Source organism: Microtus oregoni, unplaced genomic scaffold (genome assembly GCF_018167655.1).
Source record: "Microtus oregoni isolate MIOR12 unplaced genomic scaffold, Mior012 000081F_ref0000091, whole genome shotgun sequence".
NCBI lineage: Eukaryota > Metazoa > Chordata > Mammalia > Rodentia > Cricetidae > Microtus > Microtus oregoni.
The window spans coordinates 4,489,153-4,506,183 of NW_024544541.1; the positions used below are offsets into that span (position 1 = coordinate 4,489,153).

At 45.2% G+C, this 17,031-nt stretch overlaps 1 protein-coding gene across 1 annotated transcript in view; it reads left to right on the plus strand.

Annotated features, from left to right (window-relative positions):
* Positions 1–17,031, plus strand: part of LOC121441724 (vacuolar protein sorting-associated protein 13D-like) — a 226,987-nt gene that overhangs the window by 26,707 nt on the left and 183,249 nt on the right. Inside the window, exons 11-20 of the mRNA XM_041642967.1 lie at positions 1,605–1,706; positions 1,866–2,067; positions 2,565–2,744; positions 3,354–3,484; positions 4,606–4,681; positions 5,091–5,261; positions 6,364–6,494; positions 8,934–9,066; positions 11,340–13,553; positions 14,777–14,928. Coding sequence (XP_041498901.1) covers positions 1,605–1,706; positions 1,866–2,067; positions 2,565–2,744; positions 3,354–3,484; positions 4,606–4,681; positions 5,091–5,261; positions 6,364–6,494; positions 8,934–9,066; positions 11,340–13,553; positions 14,777–14,928 — 3,492 coding nt within the window. The remainder of the gene's footprint in view (positions 1–1,604; positions 1,707–1,865; positions 2,068–2,564; positions 2,745–3,353; positions 3,485–4,605; positions 4,682–5,090; positions 5,262–6,363; positions 6,495–8,933; positions 9,067–11,339; positions 13,554–14,776; positions 14,929–17,031) is intronic.

The window sequence follows — 17,031 nt, forward strand, 5'->3', positions numbered from 1 at the left end:
TGGTTTTGAGACATCGTTGCATGTAGCCTAGGCTATCCTCAGAGTCTGTGTAGCTGAGGTTGGTTTTGAACTCCTAATCCTCCTGCTTCTATCTCCATAGTCCTAGAATTACAGGCATGAGCCACCACTCTTAGCTAAGAATATTATCTTACAGGCTGAAAAAAAGGTCGAGTGTGTGAAGATACAAAGTCCCATGCTGGAGGCATAGTTTTATAGGCTAGAGTTAGAGAGGGAACTCCTTGGAATGTAGTGAGTCCGTTTTCCACCCCTGCTCCCTGAGAAGCCATCAGAGAGGAGGAAACAGAAATGGCCATGAGCCAGCCAGATCCCTTCTGGTACAGAATGCAGTTCTATGCTTGCAGTTCCGGGAGACTCTCATGGAGTCCCCAGTGTCTCTTCCAGTTTTGCACATAGTCTAGCTGTTAAGTCTGTAACTAATTTCTGTAGACTTTGGCCTGCATTCTATGTAATCCTAGTTGGTGTGATTGACTTCAGTTGACTTTTCGGTGGTAGAGGTGAAGCCAGAGCAGGTGGCAGAGATGAGAAGGCTGCCTTATCTAGATTATTTGTGGGCTAGATACCCTAGAGTCAGCCCTGCCGAAATCCTGTCCTGGCCTCACCCCTTCCTGGATCTGTCTCCCTTCCTCTCCCGGGCAAAGGGACGGCAGCAGGGCTGCTTTGGTCCTTATCTGTTTTGCTTTTGTGAATGGCTCAGACCATTCTCTATATTTTGGCTCGGGTTATTTATAACGGATTGCTCCTCTAGTTGATCTTTATAAGCAGTTTTTCACGGGATGGTCCCCAGGGGTCATCCTGAACCCCGAGTTCTCACCTGTCCTGCTGGCATCCTGAGGCCATAGGCCTTACTTGCCTTTTGCTGTCTTCAGTGGTGTCTGGCACGGCTGCTGACAATGGGCACCCTGTGAAAAGGATGGACTAAGTCTGATATTTGTTCTGGAGGGTACTAACTAGGAGGAAGAATCTGAATTAGTGCTAAGGCGGCCAAGTAGCAGCAGCTCTGTAAGCTGTGGGCACCTGCTGTCAGTGCATTCTTCTAATGTTAGCAAATAAGATGTTATTTAGGATGGTGATTTTACTTTATTAAAAAAACAGTGAGACTATAGTCACTGCTATTCTTTAATAACTAGTGTGAAACTTGTTGAAATGACCACGCCCTTGCCAGTCGTGATTATGAAAGAGCCTAGATCACACATACTGTGTGAGCTTGGCCTTCAGTTTCCTCTTGGAAGGTGGGGACAATTATCTTTGATCTGCTTCCTTTGATCTCCTGAGCTAACAGAGCTAATGTGGAACGTAATTTGTGACCATGTCAGTGCTGTGCAGAGCAACATGCCTTGGCAGCCACCTCCTGCAGCAAAGTGTGTTCTCATTGCTCTGTGTGCTCCCACTGTTCTAGTGGGGATTGAGAACGAGTAATCTCTACTGGGCTATAGGTAACCCCTTTTAAGCCAGAGGCAATTCCCACAACATTGGTCAATGGTCACCGATTCTCAGCCTCCAGGGAGGTGCTGGGACTAGTGTATTGATACGGTGCTCCCTTCCTGTAGCTCTGCAGTGTCTCAGTTTCATTTTGTCCCAAACAGGAGGAGATGTGTCGGATTGAGGAGGAACAGAGCTTTGAGGAATTGAAGATTCTGCGTGAACTGGTTCATGATCGATTTTATAAGCAAGAGGAGCTAGCAGAGGTGAGAAATCTCTTAGGAAGGGTCATTTGGTCCCAGTGCTCCCTGAGCCCTTTAGTGTTGATATGCTTGTGTTTCTCTCAGGACACATAGCAAACAATGGCATATCACAGGCCATGTCTGCCCATGGGTCTTCATGTCTGCCTCTTTGTGATTACACAGAGTCTTCGAGAGCCTCAGTTTGATTCTCCAGGAGCCTCACCTGGTGACCCGGATGCTAGTGGAGGCAGTGGGATGCTGCAGTACCTGCAGTCCTGGTTTCCAGGGTGGGGTGGCTGGTATGGACAGCAGAGCCCTGAAGGGAAAGTGGTGGAAGGACTGTCAACCGAGTCGCATGAGCACTGGACCCCTGAGGAGATTTTGGGTATGCTGGGAGCCTGTCTGCACCTCCTCTCTCAGCCAGAGCAGAGAGTTAGGTGATAAATGTCATCTTGCTCTTTGTACAACAGCTTAAGAGGTCGTTTCTAGACTTAACCAAGGGAGACATTTGGGTAGCAGCTTGTTACATAGAGGTAGATGGAGGACACTCCATGGCTGTGGTCATTTGTGCATTCTTGAACAGATCTGAATGGCAGCCCTTGTCAGAGAACTAAATCTGAGCTTGTTCATAAACTCTGCGGCCCACTGTAGTCCTGTGCTGACAGTGTGAGCCGTAGAAACAAGGGACTGTTTAAGTTGAACTGCACTAACCATATCAGCCTCGTGTCATGCTGCCTGGGTGATAGCCACTGTCCTGTAGTCACCCATGTCTTTGGCTTCTTGCCCGAAGAAGGGAATCCTGGTTTAGCAGCATCGTCAGTCAGGGTGCCTGCTCTTTGCTCTCCATGTGTTCTCTTAAGCCCATTCTCCTTTACCGTGTAGGTACTGAGGAGTTTTTTGACCCCACTGTGGATGCCTCATGTATGAACACCTACACAAAGCGAGATCATGTCTTCGCCAAGCTGAACGTGCAGCTCCAGCGGGGCACGGTGACTCTCCTGCACAAAGAGCAGAGCGCTGCTCATGCCACTGAGAGTGCGTTCATGCAGCTTGAGTTCTCAGGTACTGTTCAGAGCCAGCTCTGCCCATCCCAGCGCCAGCACCCTGTCTGTTTCATCATCCAGGGGAGTTAGTCGATGAGAAAGTTGGGGCTGGAGAGATGCCTCAGACAATAAGAGTGCGTACGACTCTTTCAGAAGATCTGTGTTTGGTCCCCAGAACCCATGTCATGAGGGCACCAACGGTATTGTCTTAGTTAGGTTTCTATTGCTGTGATGAAACACCAAAAGCAGCTAGGGGAGGAAAGAGTTTATTTGGGTTACATATCCATATCCATATCACAGCGTTCTATCAAAGAACACCGAAGGCAGGAACCTGGGATGGAACTGAAGCAGAGGCTGTGAGGAACAGAGGCTCTGAGGAATGTTGCTTCCTGGCTTGTTCCTTCTGGCTTGCTCAGTCTGCTTTCTTAAATACCCAGGGCCACCTGCCTAGGGGTGGCACCATCCATAGTATAGACTGGGCGTGTGTATGCATGTGTGTGTTCAAATTTCTTGGAAAAATATTTCCTAGTGTCAAATAGCTCTCTGTAAAATGTATCTGCTATTTCTAGATATAAAGCACATTCAGCATTATATCATACTACCATCTCTTACGTTTTATCTTTTATAGATGTCAAACTTCTAGCAGAGTCTCTTCCTCGAAGAAACTCCTCCTTGCTTTTAGTCCGATTGGGTGGACTGTTCCTCCGAGATCTGGCTACGGAAGGAACCATGTTTCCTCTCCTGGTCTTCCCTAATCCGGTATGTCCTACAGTGGTGTGGCCATCACACGTGGCTGTCAGTGTGCACTTCAGTGGTGTGGCTATCACACGTGGGTGTCGGTGTGCACTGCAGTGGCGTGGCTATCATATATGGGTGTCAGTGTGCACTGCAGTGGCGTGGCTATCATATATGGGTGTCGGTGTGCACTGCAGTGGTGTGGCTATCATATATGGGTGTCGGTGTGCACTGCAGTGGCGTGGCTATCATATATGGGTGTCAGTGTGCACTGCAGTGGCGTGGCTATCATATATGGGTGTCGGTGTGCACTGCAGTGGTGTGGCTATCATATATGGGTGTCGATGTGCACTGCAGTGGCGTGGCTATCATATATGGGTGTTGGTGTGCACTGCAGTGGCGTGGCTATCACACGTGGGTGTCAGTATATTATGTCTTTTTTAGGAAGCCAAAAATTCTGTTAACTGGACTGATTTTGACGTTTGATCATTGGATTCAGGCTGGGATGAGGTCCTTTGACTTTGTTAGAGAGGAAATGTTGGTGAGCTGTGTGTCTCTGACACTTCCCTCCCCATGCTGTAGCCACTGTGGAAGTGTCTGTCTACCTGGGAATAATGCCAGGAACACCACTGCTCTCTGCATTTCATAGTTAACACTTGAGTCTTTCCCATGTCTAACAGCTATACTCACGACCTACTGTTACTATGAGATTTCATCTTTCCAGGAGTCCAAAAGAGAACTGCCTTAAGTCCTCTATATATTTTCAATTTTATATGGAATATTCTTTACCAGCTATGGGATCTTCAGTCTTACTAAGTTGTCAAAGACATAGTCTAATTGGCTGAATATTTATTCATTTTCTCTATATGTACTTCTTTTTGAATGTTCTTAGAGAGTGTGGGAGGGTGGGCTTAAAGTTTGAAAAATTATAAATAGTTACTATTCACTTGGCATTCATTAGAGGCGCTGGGTTCCGTAGTACATTGTCAGCTCCAGGAAGTGGCACAGTAGTACATGGATGTGTAAAGCTCAGTGTGGAGGGGTTTGAGTCGTGTGTGCAAAGAGGGAGCAAGGCATGTAAGATGAAGGGGGCAGTGCATTGTCCCTCCTGCTCACTGAAGCATTTTTGTGGATGTGTTTAACAGCAGAAAGAAGTTGGCAGAGTCTCACAGTCTTTTGGTCTTCAGACTGCATCGGCAGACAGAAGTGATCAATACCCGGGTAATTTTTCATGTGTCCTTAAAACTAATCCTTAAAAGAAATCATTATTACTGATTGGTAGACTTTGATTTCTGCTCTGTGCATAGTGGTTTGCCAGATGGATCCGTATTGCACTGGGAGGCATCCTGGTACCCTTCGGGTGGGACTGTGTTCCTCTGGTGTCCCTAGGGTAGCTTTGCAAGGCTTTCTGGGCCTTGGTTTGCATTATGGGAACAACTACAGTAGGCTAGCTGCCATGATTCCTGTTAAAAATCAGAGTCAGGCCTCATTAGGCTTTATTTAAAAACCTGCATAATTGTGAACTGATGAGAAAAGAATTTAGAAAGCATCTTTTTCCCAGCATGTTTTGCAGACCTGTCTGGGTGTGGTGGTTGTTTTGTTGTGTTCACTATTCCATTCTTTCCTTTAGCTGCAGAGCCAGACAGTCCGGTCTTTGAGATGCTCTATGAGAGGAATCCAGTACACAGCCAGTTTGAGAGGCGGCTGCATGTCAGCACGAGGCCCTTGAACATCATCTACAACCCACAGGCTATTAAAAAAGTGGCAGACTTTTTCTACAAGGGAAAGGTTCATACCTCAGGTTAACTTTTTTTTGTTTGTTTGATCCTATGTTACCTTTGGGGGGAGGGGAATCTTCTTTTGGGTCATTGCTGGTGCTCTAGACAAGGTTGTAATGCATTTGGATGACCTGGTACTGCAGTAAGAGCTCCAGAATAAGTGGAAGGATAGTGTGTGAACACCGAGTCAGTGTCCCTCGCCAGTGTCCTTCGCCAGTGTCCTTCCCATGTCCCTTTAGGTTGCACTTTTTCATCTTTCATTCTGGGATGGCAGTTTCTTCGGCCAGGATGTTTTAGCTTGATGGACTAAGGTAGAATATTCAAGAATTTCTTTCTAGGTGGCAGCATCTCTCCCTCTTTCTCTCTCTCTCTCTCTCTCTCTCTCTCTCTCTCTCTCTCTCTCTTCACTTGATTTCGACCATAGGGTCCTAAGTGTCATTGTTGATGCACTAAACTAATTGCTTCCTTTACTCCCCAAGGAGGTTGAGACATTGGAGGAGTGCTTTCACTGATGAGGAGGCTTGTGAGACAGTAACTTTTATTTTGTGTGCATCCTTTGCCTTCGTCCTTGCTCATTATGAAGCTCCTGTAGTCTTTTGACAGGCATGAAGCCCCCCCCCCCAAGACTGAGTTTCTTTGTAGTTTTGGTTCCTGTCCTGGAAGTAGTTCTTATAGACCAGGCCAGCCTCAAACTCACAGAGATTCACCTGCCTCTGCCTCCCAAGTGCTGGGATTAAAGACGTGTGCCACCGTGCAGCTAGTTGTGAGACTGTTCATTCAACAGTAGCCATGTGTGACCTGGCTGAATTTTTTTCCTTCACTACAGTATTCTGCTTTATAATAATTTTGAAAGACAGCAGTTTGGAGTTTTCAGAAATGTTCCTAGGGGTTCTAATAAGTCAGGCATCGTTCTCTCGTCTGTCTCCATGCCCTTAAGGCTGTCCACCTTTCCCCCCTGGCCTTCTCCTGGCTGTCCTGTGATGGACCATTGCAAAGCAAAGAGCTGTTTTTGTGCGGATTGCCTTTTCCCACTTTGGTGGTCTTCTGGGTAAGAGCAGAGTGACAGCATTTCATTGGCCCAGGAGCTTGCAAGTTCTGACGCCTTGTGCCTCGCCAATCTTGCAGGTTTTGGTTATCAGTCTGAGCTCGAGTTGAGGGTAGCTGAGGCTGCTCGAAGACAATATAACAAGCTGAAGATGCAGACCAAGGCTGAGATCCGCCAGACTCTTGATCGGCTGCTCGTGGGAGATTTTATTGTAAGTAGCCTTGTGTGATTTTGTTGGGGACAGGAGAAGCAACCATGTTTCCTGATGAGTTCATGACCCGTAGTAGATTGGCTTGTTCATATCAGTTATGCCAACTAGGTGAGATAAAAAGGGGGGGGGGGAATCCATAATTGTATCTGTCATAAAACAAACAGCTCCACTAGTGGTTAAGAAGATGAACAGTGCTGACCAGATCATGTTTTCCTTGCTCAGAGGCTTCTTTCGAGACTTCCCTGGGTGCCTCTCCAGGCCTCATCTGCAGGTAGTTCACAGAAGAGCCTTCCTTTTGCTGTAGGCAAAGGGTATCCAGTAGAACAGTGCTCGACTTGGGGTGCATGTTTTGTGGTGCTGTGTGCCCAACCGACTCGACACCTGCATAGAGAAAGCCAAGAAGCAGCTTCATTGTCCAGAAAGGCAGTTTCTGACCAGGGTGTGGTAGCACACTGTCTAGCCATGGCATAGATGGAGCTGTTAGACAAGTGTGGCTCCTGTGACCCTGGAGAAGCAGCTGTGGACGAAGTCCAGTGCCTAAGGACTTGTGGTGGGGGATGAGGAATTAGTCTTGTTTGCTTGTGTGTGTGTGTGTGTGTGTGTGTTTCAGCATCCATTACAGCTATGAGTGCCTTTCTGTTATCTTCAAAAGAGAGGGTTTTTTTCTTTTTTTCTCTAATTTTATTAATTTTTTTTTGTCTACAGTATATTTTGGTCATATTCTTTCTCTCTCCTTCAACTCCTCCCAGATCCTCCCCATATCCCTACTTATTCAACTTCATTTATTTCTCTCTATCTCAAAAAAAATTAAACAAATGAAAATTAAGATAAACAACCCAGTAAAACAAGACAAAACAAGTACACACGCAAAGCATGGAGTCTGTTTCGTGTTGGTTCACTGCTCTTGGGCAGGGCCCACTGTGGAGTGTGGTTGATGTACTAGTGACACTCCACTAGAGAAAACTGATTTCCTCTTTCCCAGCAGGTATCAATTGCAAATAGCTTCTTGGTTGGGGGTGGGATTTTGTCTGGTTTCAACCTATTCAGGCAGGTCTGGTAGGTACCAGAACAGTCTCTGTGTGTTCCTATGTACACCATCCTGTTGTGCCTGGAAGACTGTTTCCTTAAAGTCATCCACCACCTCTGTGTCTTACAATACTTCTGCCTCCTCCTCCAGAAAGATCCCTGAGTCTTAGGGGAGGGGTTTGATAAAGATATCTCCAGGGTTGAGCACTCGAAGGTCTGTGACCTTTTGTGTTGTCCAGTTGTGGGTCTGTGTTAATTACCATCTATGCGAAAAGAAAGCTTCTTGGAGCTGGAGAGATGGTTCAGTGGTTAAGAGCTCTGCCTGCTCTTCCGAAGGTTCTGAGTTCAAGTCCCAGCAACCACATAGTAGCTCACAGCCATCTGTAATGAGATCTGGTGCCCTCTTCTGGCCTGCAGGCACACATTCAAACAACACAGTATATAGAATAAAACTAAATAAATAAATAAATAAATAAATAAATGAAAGAAAAAAAGAAAGCTTCTCTGGTGAGGGCTGAGTGATGCACTGTGGGTACAGTAGTAGGACATTAGGTGTTATTTTATTGCTATATTCCTTTAGCAGAATAGTAGTAGTAAGTTTTCCCTTAGTGCCCATGACCTATTTAGTCTCAGGTTCTTGGCCATTTTGGTAGTATCAGGTGTGGGTTCCTTATTACATTTATATATAAACTAGCCTTTACCACATACAGTTGAGGCAAATTTTAATCAAAAAGGACAATGTACCAGTTCATGACATGCCTTATTATTTATATTACAAATATGTGAATGTATATTTTCTTTAAGATACTTTAGCATGAAAATTTATTTAATTTTTTTTTTTGAGACAGTGTTTCTCTGTATAACAGCCTTGGCTATCCTGGAACTCACTTTGTAGACCAGGCTATCCTTGAACTCACAGAGATCCACCTGCCTCTGCCTCCCGAGTGCTGGGATTAAGGGAGTGTGCTACCATGCCCAGTGAAAGTTTATGATTACCAATGTCTATGAGTAAATAAAAGTGTTTTGATTTCAACATAATTTGTATTTCATGATTTCTATGATACGTCAAATTATTAAGCCTTGTAATTACAAACAAAAGCCATTTTAATTTATGGATCATCAATCACAACAAACAACTCCTCCAATTAGTAATTTGCTAGCTTTTGCTCTCTATTTCAAACATTGGCCTGTGGTAATGCCTTTAGCCAACAAGTGTCTTGTGTTGCAGTCCTGAGGACTGGCATCCTGGCTGGGTTTCAGGAATGTTTAGATACCTCCACAAAGCTGTTCAGCAGTCACAGTTAACAGTGATAAAATGGAGTAGTTGAGGCAAGCCTCGAACTTTGGTCCTCCTGCCTCTTGAGTTCTGGGGTTACAGCAGGCTGGCAACTGAATTTTATTTTGCCTTCACAGGAGGAAAGCAAGCGGTGGACTGTCCGGCTGGACATTTCTGCCCCTCAGGTGATATTTCCGGATGATTTCACCTTCAAGAATCCTGTGCTGGTTGTTGTGGACCTTGGGAGAATGCTTCTGACCAATACCCAAGGTAGAGTGTCAGTGTGAGGTATCAGAAACCTGCTCAGTGTGTTGTTGCTCAGTCTGAGCTTCACTAAGTAAAGCTGGGCAGAGGTTTGCATAGCACTCTTAAACTTCCAAGTGTGGGGTCTGGAGAGGTGGCTCTGGTTAAGAGCACTTGCTGCTTTTACAGAGGACCTGGGTTCAGTTCCTAGCATTCACTTGGGTGATTATAGCCATCCTTAATTCCAGGTCCAGTGGATTTGACACTCTCTCTGTCCTCTCTGGGTGCCAGGCATGTATGTGGTGCACTGACATGCATACAGGCAAAGCATTGGGGGGAAAAAACCAAGCAAAGTCCCTTGGAAGTTCTCATGTTGTTTCTTTACTACTAAGGAGATACAACTCACCTTTCAAAATGTCCAGGTCAGCCACGCTGAATCTGAACTCACTGGTAGTCTCTTAACGCCTCTTCCCTCTGTTTTGACAACCAGACTTGGTCTTTTTCTTTTGGCCTCTATATTTCTCTATTCCAAACATTTCATGCTTGTGGAATATTTGAACACATTCCCTTTCATGTCTGGCTTTTTAATTTAATACTTTCAGGGTTTATCCATGTTGTTGTTGTTGTTTTGTGTGTGTGTGTGTGTGTGTGTGTGTGATCACATTCATTTTCATGGTCTTTGCTTGTCCCTTTATGGATATACCGCGCTTTATTTATCTGTTCTTGGTTAGTAAACATTTGCAGCACCCCCACCCCATCCCTGACGTTGGAATAGTACCACTGCCCACAGTCAGGTTGTGTCTGTGGAGACACAGGTCTCAGTTCTCGCCCATGCTCACCCAGGAGTGGAGTGCTGGGTCATGTGGTGGCCTTAGGTTTAACATTTTTAGGGACTACCAGATTACTTTCCTGAATGACTTATATGCCCACTGTTAGTGAAGATTCTCCACATCTTTCTTGTCGCTTGTTATCTGACCTTGATTGCAGCCATCTTGGGACTGTGGGGGAGTATCTCTGCGGCTTTCTTTGTCATTCTGTGTGACACTGTACATCTTAGTAAACATTTCCCAGTACTTAGTGCTAGAGATAGAAGGTTAATTTTTTATTTTTAACATTTTGTTTCCTTATGCATGTCATTGCACATGTGACAGCTAGAGAGAAGTTTGTGCTGTTGGTTTTCTCCTTCCATCTTTATGTGCTAGATAAGGATGTTGTATTGAGCAAGCACATTCTAGAAGGGAAACAATGAACACTATAACAAAGGGAGATGTGTATAAGTTTGGAGAATGCCATAGAGAGTTGTGTCAGCAATTCTGCAAATGACAAGATGCGAAGATGTTGACAGTAGCTGGTGGCCTCAGCATCCCAGCATGAGCTTTGGGGCTTCTCACAACCCTACATTTTTACTCTTTGTGTTCGTTTTTTATTTTAATACGTAGATTCACAATGAGTGAATAGCAGATACACACTGTTGTGCCTGACATTTTCATCCACTCAAAAAACTTCAGTTTGGTAGAAGCTTTCCTTTTCTTCTTCCTCTTCTTCTTCTTCTTCCTCTTCTTCTTCTTCTTCTTCTTCTTCTTCTTCTTCTTCTTCTTCTTCATCATCTAATAATAATAATAATTATCATTATTATTTAAGAACTTATTTAACTTTATTTTATGTGCATTCACATGAAGATGTCAGATCCCAGGGAGCTGGAGTTATAGACAATTGTGAGTTGCCATGTGGGTGCTAAGAATTGAGCATGGGTCCTTTGGAAGAGCAGCCATCTTAACCACTGAACCATCTTTACAGCCCCTACCATTTATTTGTCTGTCTATCTATCTATCTATCTATCTATCTATCTATCTATCTATGTTTTTCAAGACAGGGTTTCTCTGTGAAACAGACCTGACTGTACTGAGACTCACTTTGTAGATCAGGCTGGCCTCAAACGCACAGAGATTCACCTGCCTTGGCCTCCTGAGTTGCTAGAATTAAAGGCGTGGGACACCACCATGTGACTGAGATTCTTTTTAAAAATTTATTTTTTAATTTATGTTTGTATGAGTTTATATGCACTGCATGTATGTATGAGCCTGAAGAGACCGGAAGAGGACACCTGATTCCCTGGAACTAGAGTTACAGGTGGTTGTGAATTGCCGTGTGGATGCTGGGTATGCAACCTGGATCTTCTGCAAGAGCAGAAAGTGCTCCTAAGCTCTGAGCTGTCTTTCCAGCCCTCCTAATTGTAAGAAGGGAAGAAGGGAGGGAGGAAATAGACATTTTACTTACTTTCTTTTTACTTTTTGTTATAGAAGACTCTAGGAGGAAAAGTGGGGATGGGTCAGCCTCTGAAGAGAATCAGTTCAGTGACGATGAATATAAGACCCCTCTTGCCACACCTCCCAGCACCCCACCTCCAGAGACCAGCAGCAGCAGTGGGGAGAAAGTGCCACCGTTTTCTGGAGTGGAATTCAGTGAGGAACAGCTTCAGGCTCATCTGATGAGCTCACAAATGTATGAAAGGTACTCCTTGACGTTCATGGACCTCCAGGTTATGGTTGGGCGCGTGAGAGACAACTGGAAGCGTGTGCAGGACATCGATGTGGGGCCAACACATGTGGTTGAGAAGTTCAATGTTCACCTACAGTTAGAACGCCGACTGATCTACACGTCAGACCCTAAGTACCCTGGGGCTGTGCTCTCAGGCAATTTACCAGACTTAAAAATCCACATCAATGAAGACAAGATATCTGCTCTAAAGAACTGCTTTGCTCTCCTCACCACGCCTGAAATGAAGCCCTCTGACACCCAGATCAGAGAGAAGATTTTCCCCCAGGAAGGCCCACGAGGAAGCCTGCAGGATTCAGTAATGAACCTGACCCAGAGCATTGTGATGCTAGAGCAGCACACACGGGAGGTGCTGGTGGAGTCACAGCTCCTCCTAGCGGAATTCAAGGTGAACTGCATGCAGCTTGGTGTGGAGAGCAGTGGGCGCTACATCTCTGTGCTCAAAGTGTTTGGCACCAATGCTCACTTTGTGAAGAGGCCCTATGATGCTGAAGTCTCCTTGACTGTTCACGGGTTGCTCCTGGTGGACACCATGCAGACTTATGGTGCTGATTTTGACCTTTTGATGGCTTCCCACAAGAACCTGAGTTTTGATATTCCCACAGGAAGCCTCCGGGATAGCAGGGCCCAGTCTCCTGTCTCTGGACCTAGTGTGGCCTTCCTAACTGATGTGGCTACCTTGAACAACCAATCGGCCACTAGTGTTTCCCTGGAGAAAATACTCACCAAAGAACAAGAGTCCCTCATTAAACTGGAGTATCAGTTTGTGAGTTCAGAGTGCCCGTCCATGAACTTGGACAGCACACTGCAGGTGATTTCCCTTCAGGTGAATAACTTGGACATCATCTTAAACCCAGAGACAATTGTGGAGCTCATTGGTTTTCTTCAAAAGTCCTTCCCCAAGGAAAAGGATGACATGAGCCCTCAGCCTCTGATGACCGACCTAGAAAGAAGTTTTAGAGAACAGGGCACGATTCAGTCAACTTATGAGCAGAACACCGAGGTCGCAGTGGAGATCCACAGACTCAACCTCCTGCTGCTTCGGACAGTGGGGCTGGCCGACGGGGAGAGACAGGGCAGGAAAATCGCAACGGCCAGTATTGGCGGCACAAAAGTGAATGTGTCGATGGGCAGCTCGTTTGACATGAGTGGTTCCCTTGGCTGCTTGCAGCTCATGGATCTGACACAAGACAACGTGAAGAACCAGTATGTCGTCAGCATTGGGAATTCCGTAGGCTACGAGAACATTGTCAGCGACATTGGCTATTTTGAAAGCGTGTTTGTCAGGATGGAAGATGCAGCTCTGAGTGAAGCGTTGAGCTTCACGTTTGTAGAGAAATCTAAACAGGAGTGCTTCCTCAACCTGAAGATGGCGTCCTTGCATTATAACCACTCCGCCAAATTCTTGAAGGAGTTGACATTGTCCATGGACGAGCTGGAGGAGAATTTTCGCAGTATGTTGAAAAGTGCAGCTACCAAAGTCACCACAGTGTTAGCCACCAAGACTGCTGAGTACAGTGAGATGGTGTCACTCTTCGAAACCCCGAAGAAGACCCGGGAGCCCTTTGTCTTGGAGGAGAATGAAATCTATGGGTTTGGCCTTCCTTCCCCTCGATCGGACACTGTGAAGCTCATCTTGAACATAAACATTGAGTCTCCAGTTGTTTCTATCCCGCGGAGGCCTGGGAGTCCTGAGCTGCTGGTGGGACACTTGGGACAGATATTTATCCAGAATTTTGTGGCAGGAGATGATGAGTCCAGAAGCGACCGCCTGCAGGTGGAAATCAAAGACATTAAGCTCTATTCTTTGAATTGCACTCAGCTGGCGGCCAGAGACAGTGCTGGACCGGAAGTCAGTCGGACGTTTTGCCCACCCTCTGGGTCTGCCAGTGCCAACAGTCAGGAGGAGGCTCACTTCACACGACATGATTTCTTTGAATCTCTGCATCGAGGCCAAGGTGAGAAGCAGAGCCGAGTTTTGAGTGTGTAGTGTAAACGTTCTAAAGCCAGCTGCTGTGTGTGTGTCCTGAAAACAGCACAGCCCCTTTGAGGGTTATCTCTGGGTAAGGTGTGGAAAGTCATAGTGCTGTTTTAACAGCTTCAGGGAGGCCTGGCGTGGCTTTACTGTCTCTGGACAAAGTAAGAGTGTGCTTGAGTGTTGCCCTTTGTTGTTGGCTGAATGTGTTTTCCAGAGGTGCTTCAGTGGATGGATGTAGTGTGACCTCATTTCATTTACTCTTTCTATTCTTTTGTTCTAAGGTGTTCATTTCTCTTAGTTAAATATTGCAGCCTTGGGTAGCACAAGAGATGAATGTAAACGGAAGGGAAACTTGCTCTCTGGGTGTTATGATCTTCCATTGCTCTGCTGTCTTCTAACAGGACCCGTGCAGGCTTCAAACAGTGATGTTTTCATGTTTGTATTCTTGGATCAGACAGTTAGACCCAAGCAGTCCAGCTCCAGAATCAGGGAAGTTGAAGAAACTAATGCTTTTGAAAATGCCTGTGGTTCTCAGAAGGTCCTTCACTGATGCATTTGGATTTTGGAGAACCAGCCTCTGGACTTGAGTGTGCTAGGTGTGCACTTGGTCACTCCTACATTTTCATGCTTACCGTACAGTTTTCTCTGGAATAAGGTGTTCAATTAGAGTTATGTGTTAAGGCCTCTTGAGAAGGCTGTTGTCTGTCTGTGAAAGCTGAGGAAGGAGGCAGTCTGGTTTGGAAAATTGGCTTTTGTGGCTAAGAGAAATTTAAGATAGTCTGTGGCCTTTGAGCTGTTTTGCCAGCTTTGCTATTTCATATTTTGAAGCTGTCAAGCAGAAAATGTCATGAAAATACCTTCTTTTCCCCTCGTGTAAACTTGTCTTGTGGTTCTGCTTGTTGTGAGTCTCTTTCTTTGTTGTTGTTATTGTTTGTTTTTTGTTTTTTGAGACAGGGTTTCTTTGTGTAGCTTTGGTGCCTGTCCTGGAACTCACTCTATAGAACAGGCTGCCTCCCAAGTCTGGGATTAAAGGTGTGTGCCACCACCATCTGACTTGTTGTGAGTTTTGGTCTCAGTTATAGACTCAGACCAACCCAGCATCAGAGAATCCCTGGGCTTCATTTTATATACAGGACACTTGATTATCAATAACAAACCAGGTATTAGTGTTCATGGTCTGTCATTGTTGTTCCCTTCTGCCAGCCTTTCATATCCTGAACAACACCACCATCCAGTTTAAACTGGAGAAGATCCCTATCGAGAGAGAGTCTGAGCTGACTTTTTCCCTCAGTCCAGATGACCTGGGGACATCCAGCATCATGAAGATTGAAGGAAAATTCGTCAACCCAGTTCAGGTAAATAAACACAGGATTGATTTTCAGGTCAGGGCAGTTGAGATCCAGTCAGGTGGTGTTCCTTGTCTGAGATGTGGGAGGCCTGATGTATTTTAGCTTTTGGAACTTTGTGTATTTAGGACATTTCCAAACCTTTCTAGTCAAGCATCTCTGGTCTCTAATTTGGCATCTGAAATGCTCTTAGGTTGGTAACCTTTTGAATGTTGGATTAGTTATCGGAAAGTGTCAGATTTCTGGGGTATTTTGGATTTCAGATTAGGGACATTTAGTTGGTGTTTAAGTTTTATGTATGTGACTGGTGTGTGCATATGTGTGTGTGTATGTGTGTGTGTGTGTGTAGTGTACTGTGTATGTGTCTAGTGTCCAAGTAGGCCAGATGAGGGGGCCTGATTCTGTGGAACTAGAGTTATGGATGATTGTGAGCTACTATGTGGTTGTAGGGAATTGAAACCAAGTCCTCTGCAAGAGCAGCAAATGCTTTTAATTGCTAAGCCATCTCTTTAGTCCATCTGTATTTATTTTATATTTATATTGTATATAGTACTCAGATTATAATAGTATGTATTTATGTATATTAAGCATTGGAAGGAAAATATATGTTGTTCTAATAGACACGGAAGGGCTGTGTAGCCCAGGCTGACTCTGAAATTATAATCCTCTTGACTCAGCCTCCTGAGTGCCAGGATCGCTCATCAACATGGTATCTATCCTTTTGTCATCTCATTTTGTTCCTGGGCAGTGGCTTTCTTCCTGTGTCACAGAGGAAGAAAGTGGATCTCTAATCCCATACCAAAAGCCAGTTGCTTCTTCCCAGGAGAAAGCCATTCTCACCCCACTTTGTACGCACTTAGACTAACCTGTAGAACAGTGTGATCTGAGCCATCGACAGAATTGGGCCAGATAGCGTGCGTGTGTGTGAGCTGTGCATGTACCCATTCTCCTTCATAAGTGACATTTTTTTTTTCCTTTCTGACTTCACAGTACTAGAGGAAAGAGTAAGCTTAGGAAAAACGTGTCCTCAGAATCTTAGGGCAGTTGACCATCTGTCAAGACCCTCTGTCAGTGTAGCTGGTGACGAGTTATCTTTCAGTGGCTCTGAAGTAACTCAGGACCACGCATTTCTATCTCCGTTGGAATATGTGGCTCCTAGGTGTGGGTATTTGGGTGAGAAACCTTCCCCAGTTCTCTCTCTAAATTAAATTTTTTATTCTACATGTATGGGTGTTTTATGTGCATGTATGTCTGTGAACCACATGTGTGCCTAGTGCCCACAGAGGCCAGAAAAGGTCATCAACTCCCTTGGGACTGAAGTTACAGATGGTCGAGAGTATGGTGCTGGGAATTGAACTTGGGTCCTTTGTAAGAGCATCTGTTGTGTGATGTTTTACTCTTCTTGGGCTCTTTAGTCTTTTGACTTTTTTTGGACTTCTCACTACCCAGCCCTCAAATAAATCACACAGGGAGGCTTATTCTTAGTTATGAATGGCCGGCCATAGCTTGGCTTGTTTATAGCCAGCTTTTTTTTTTTTTTAACTTAAATGATTCCATCTACCTTTTGCTCTTCCCCCCACCCCCAGCTTTTTCCTTATGTCTGTATATCTCACGTTCAGTCTTAACTCTGGCTGGCTGGTGGCTTGCCCTGATGTCCTTCTCCCTCTTTCTCTCATTGCTCCTCCTCTTCCTCTTTTCTCCTTCTATTTATACTCTCTGCCTGCCAGCGCCACCTATCCTTGCTCCTGCCTTACTGTTGACCATTCTTCTCTTTAGACCATCAGGTGTTTTAGACAGGCAAAGAATACAGCTTCACAGAGGAAAACAAATGCAGCCTAAACAAAAGCAACACACCTTAAAATAGTATTCTACAGCATTGGCTGTTGTTTGTGTCTTTCTGAACCTGTTTCTGCCATGAACTACACAGGCTTCTCTGGATTCTGGGTCTTTTCTTGGCTCTGCTTCTCTTTTGCCTAGACTGTCACAGATGCTGTCATGCACCTCCGGTTACATTATATCTGTCACACAATGTCTGCATTTGACGAGGGTGTGTAGGTGGAAAGAGCCTGATCTCTTCACTTGTAAAATTCCCTGTCAGTCATTTCTGTTGCT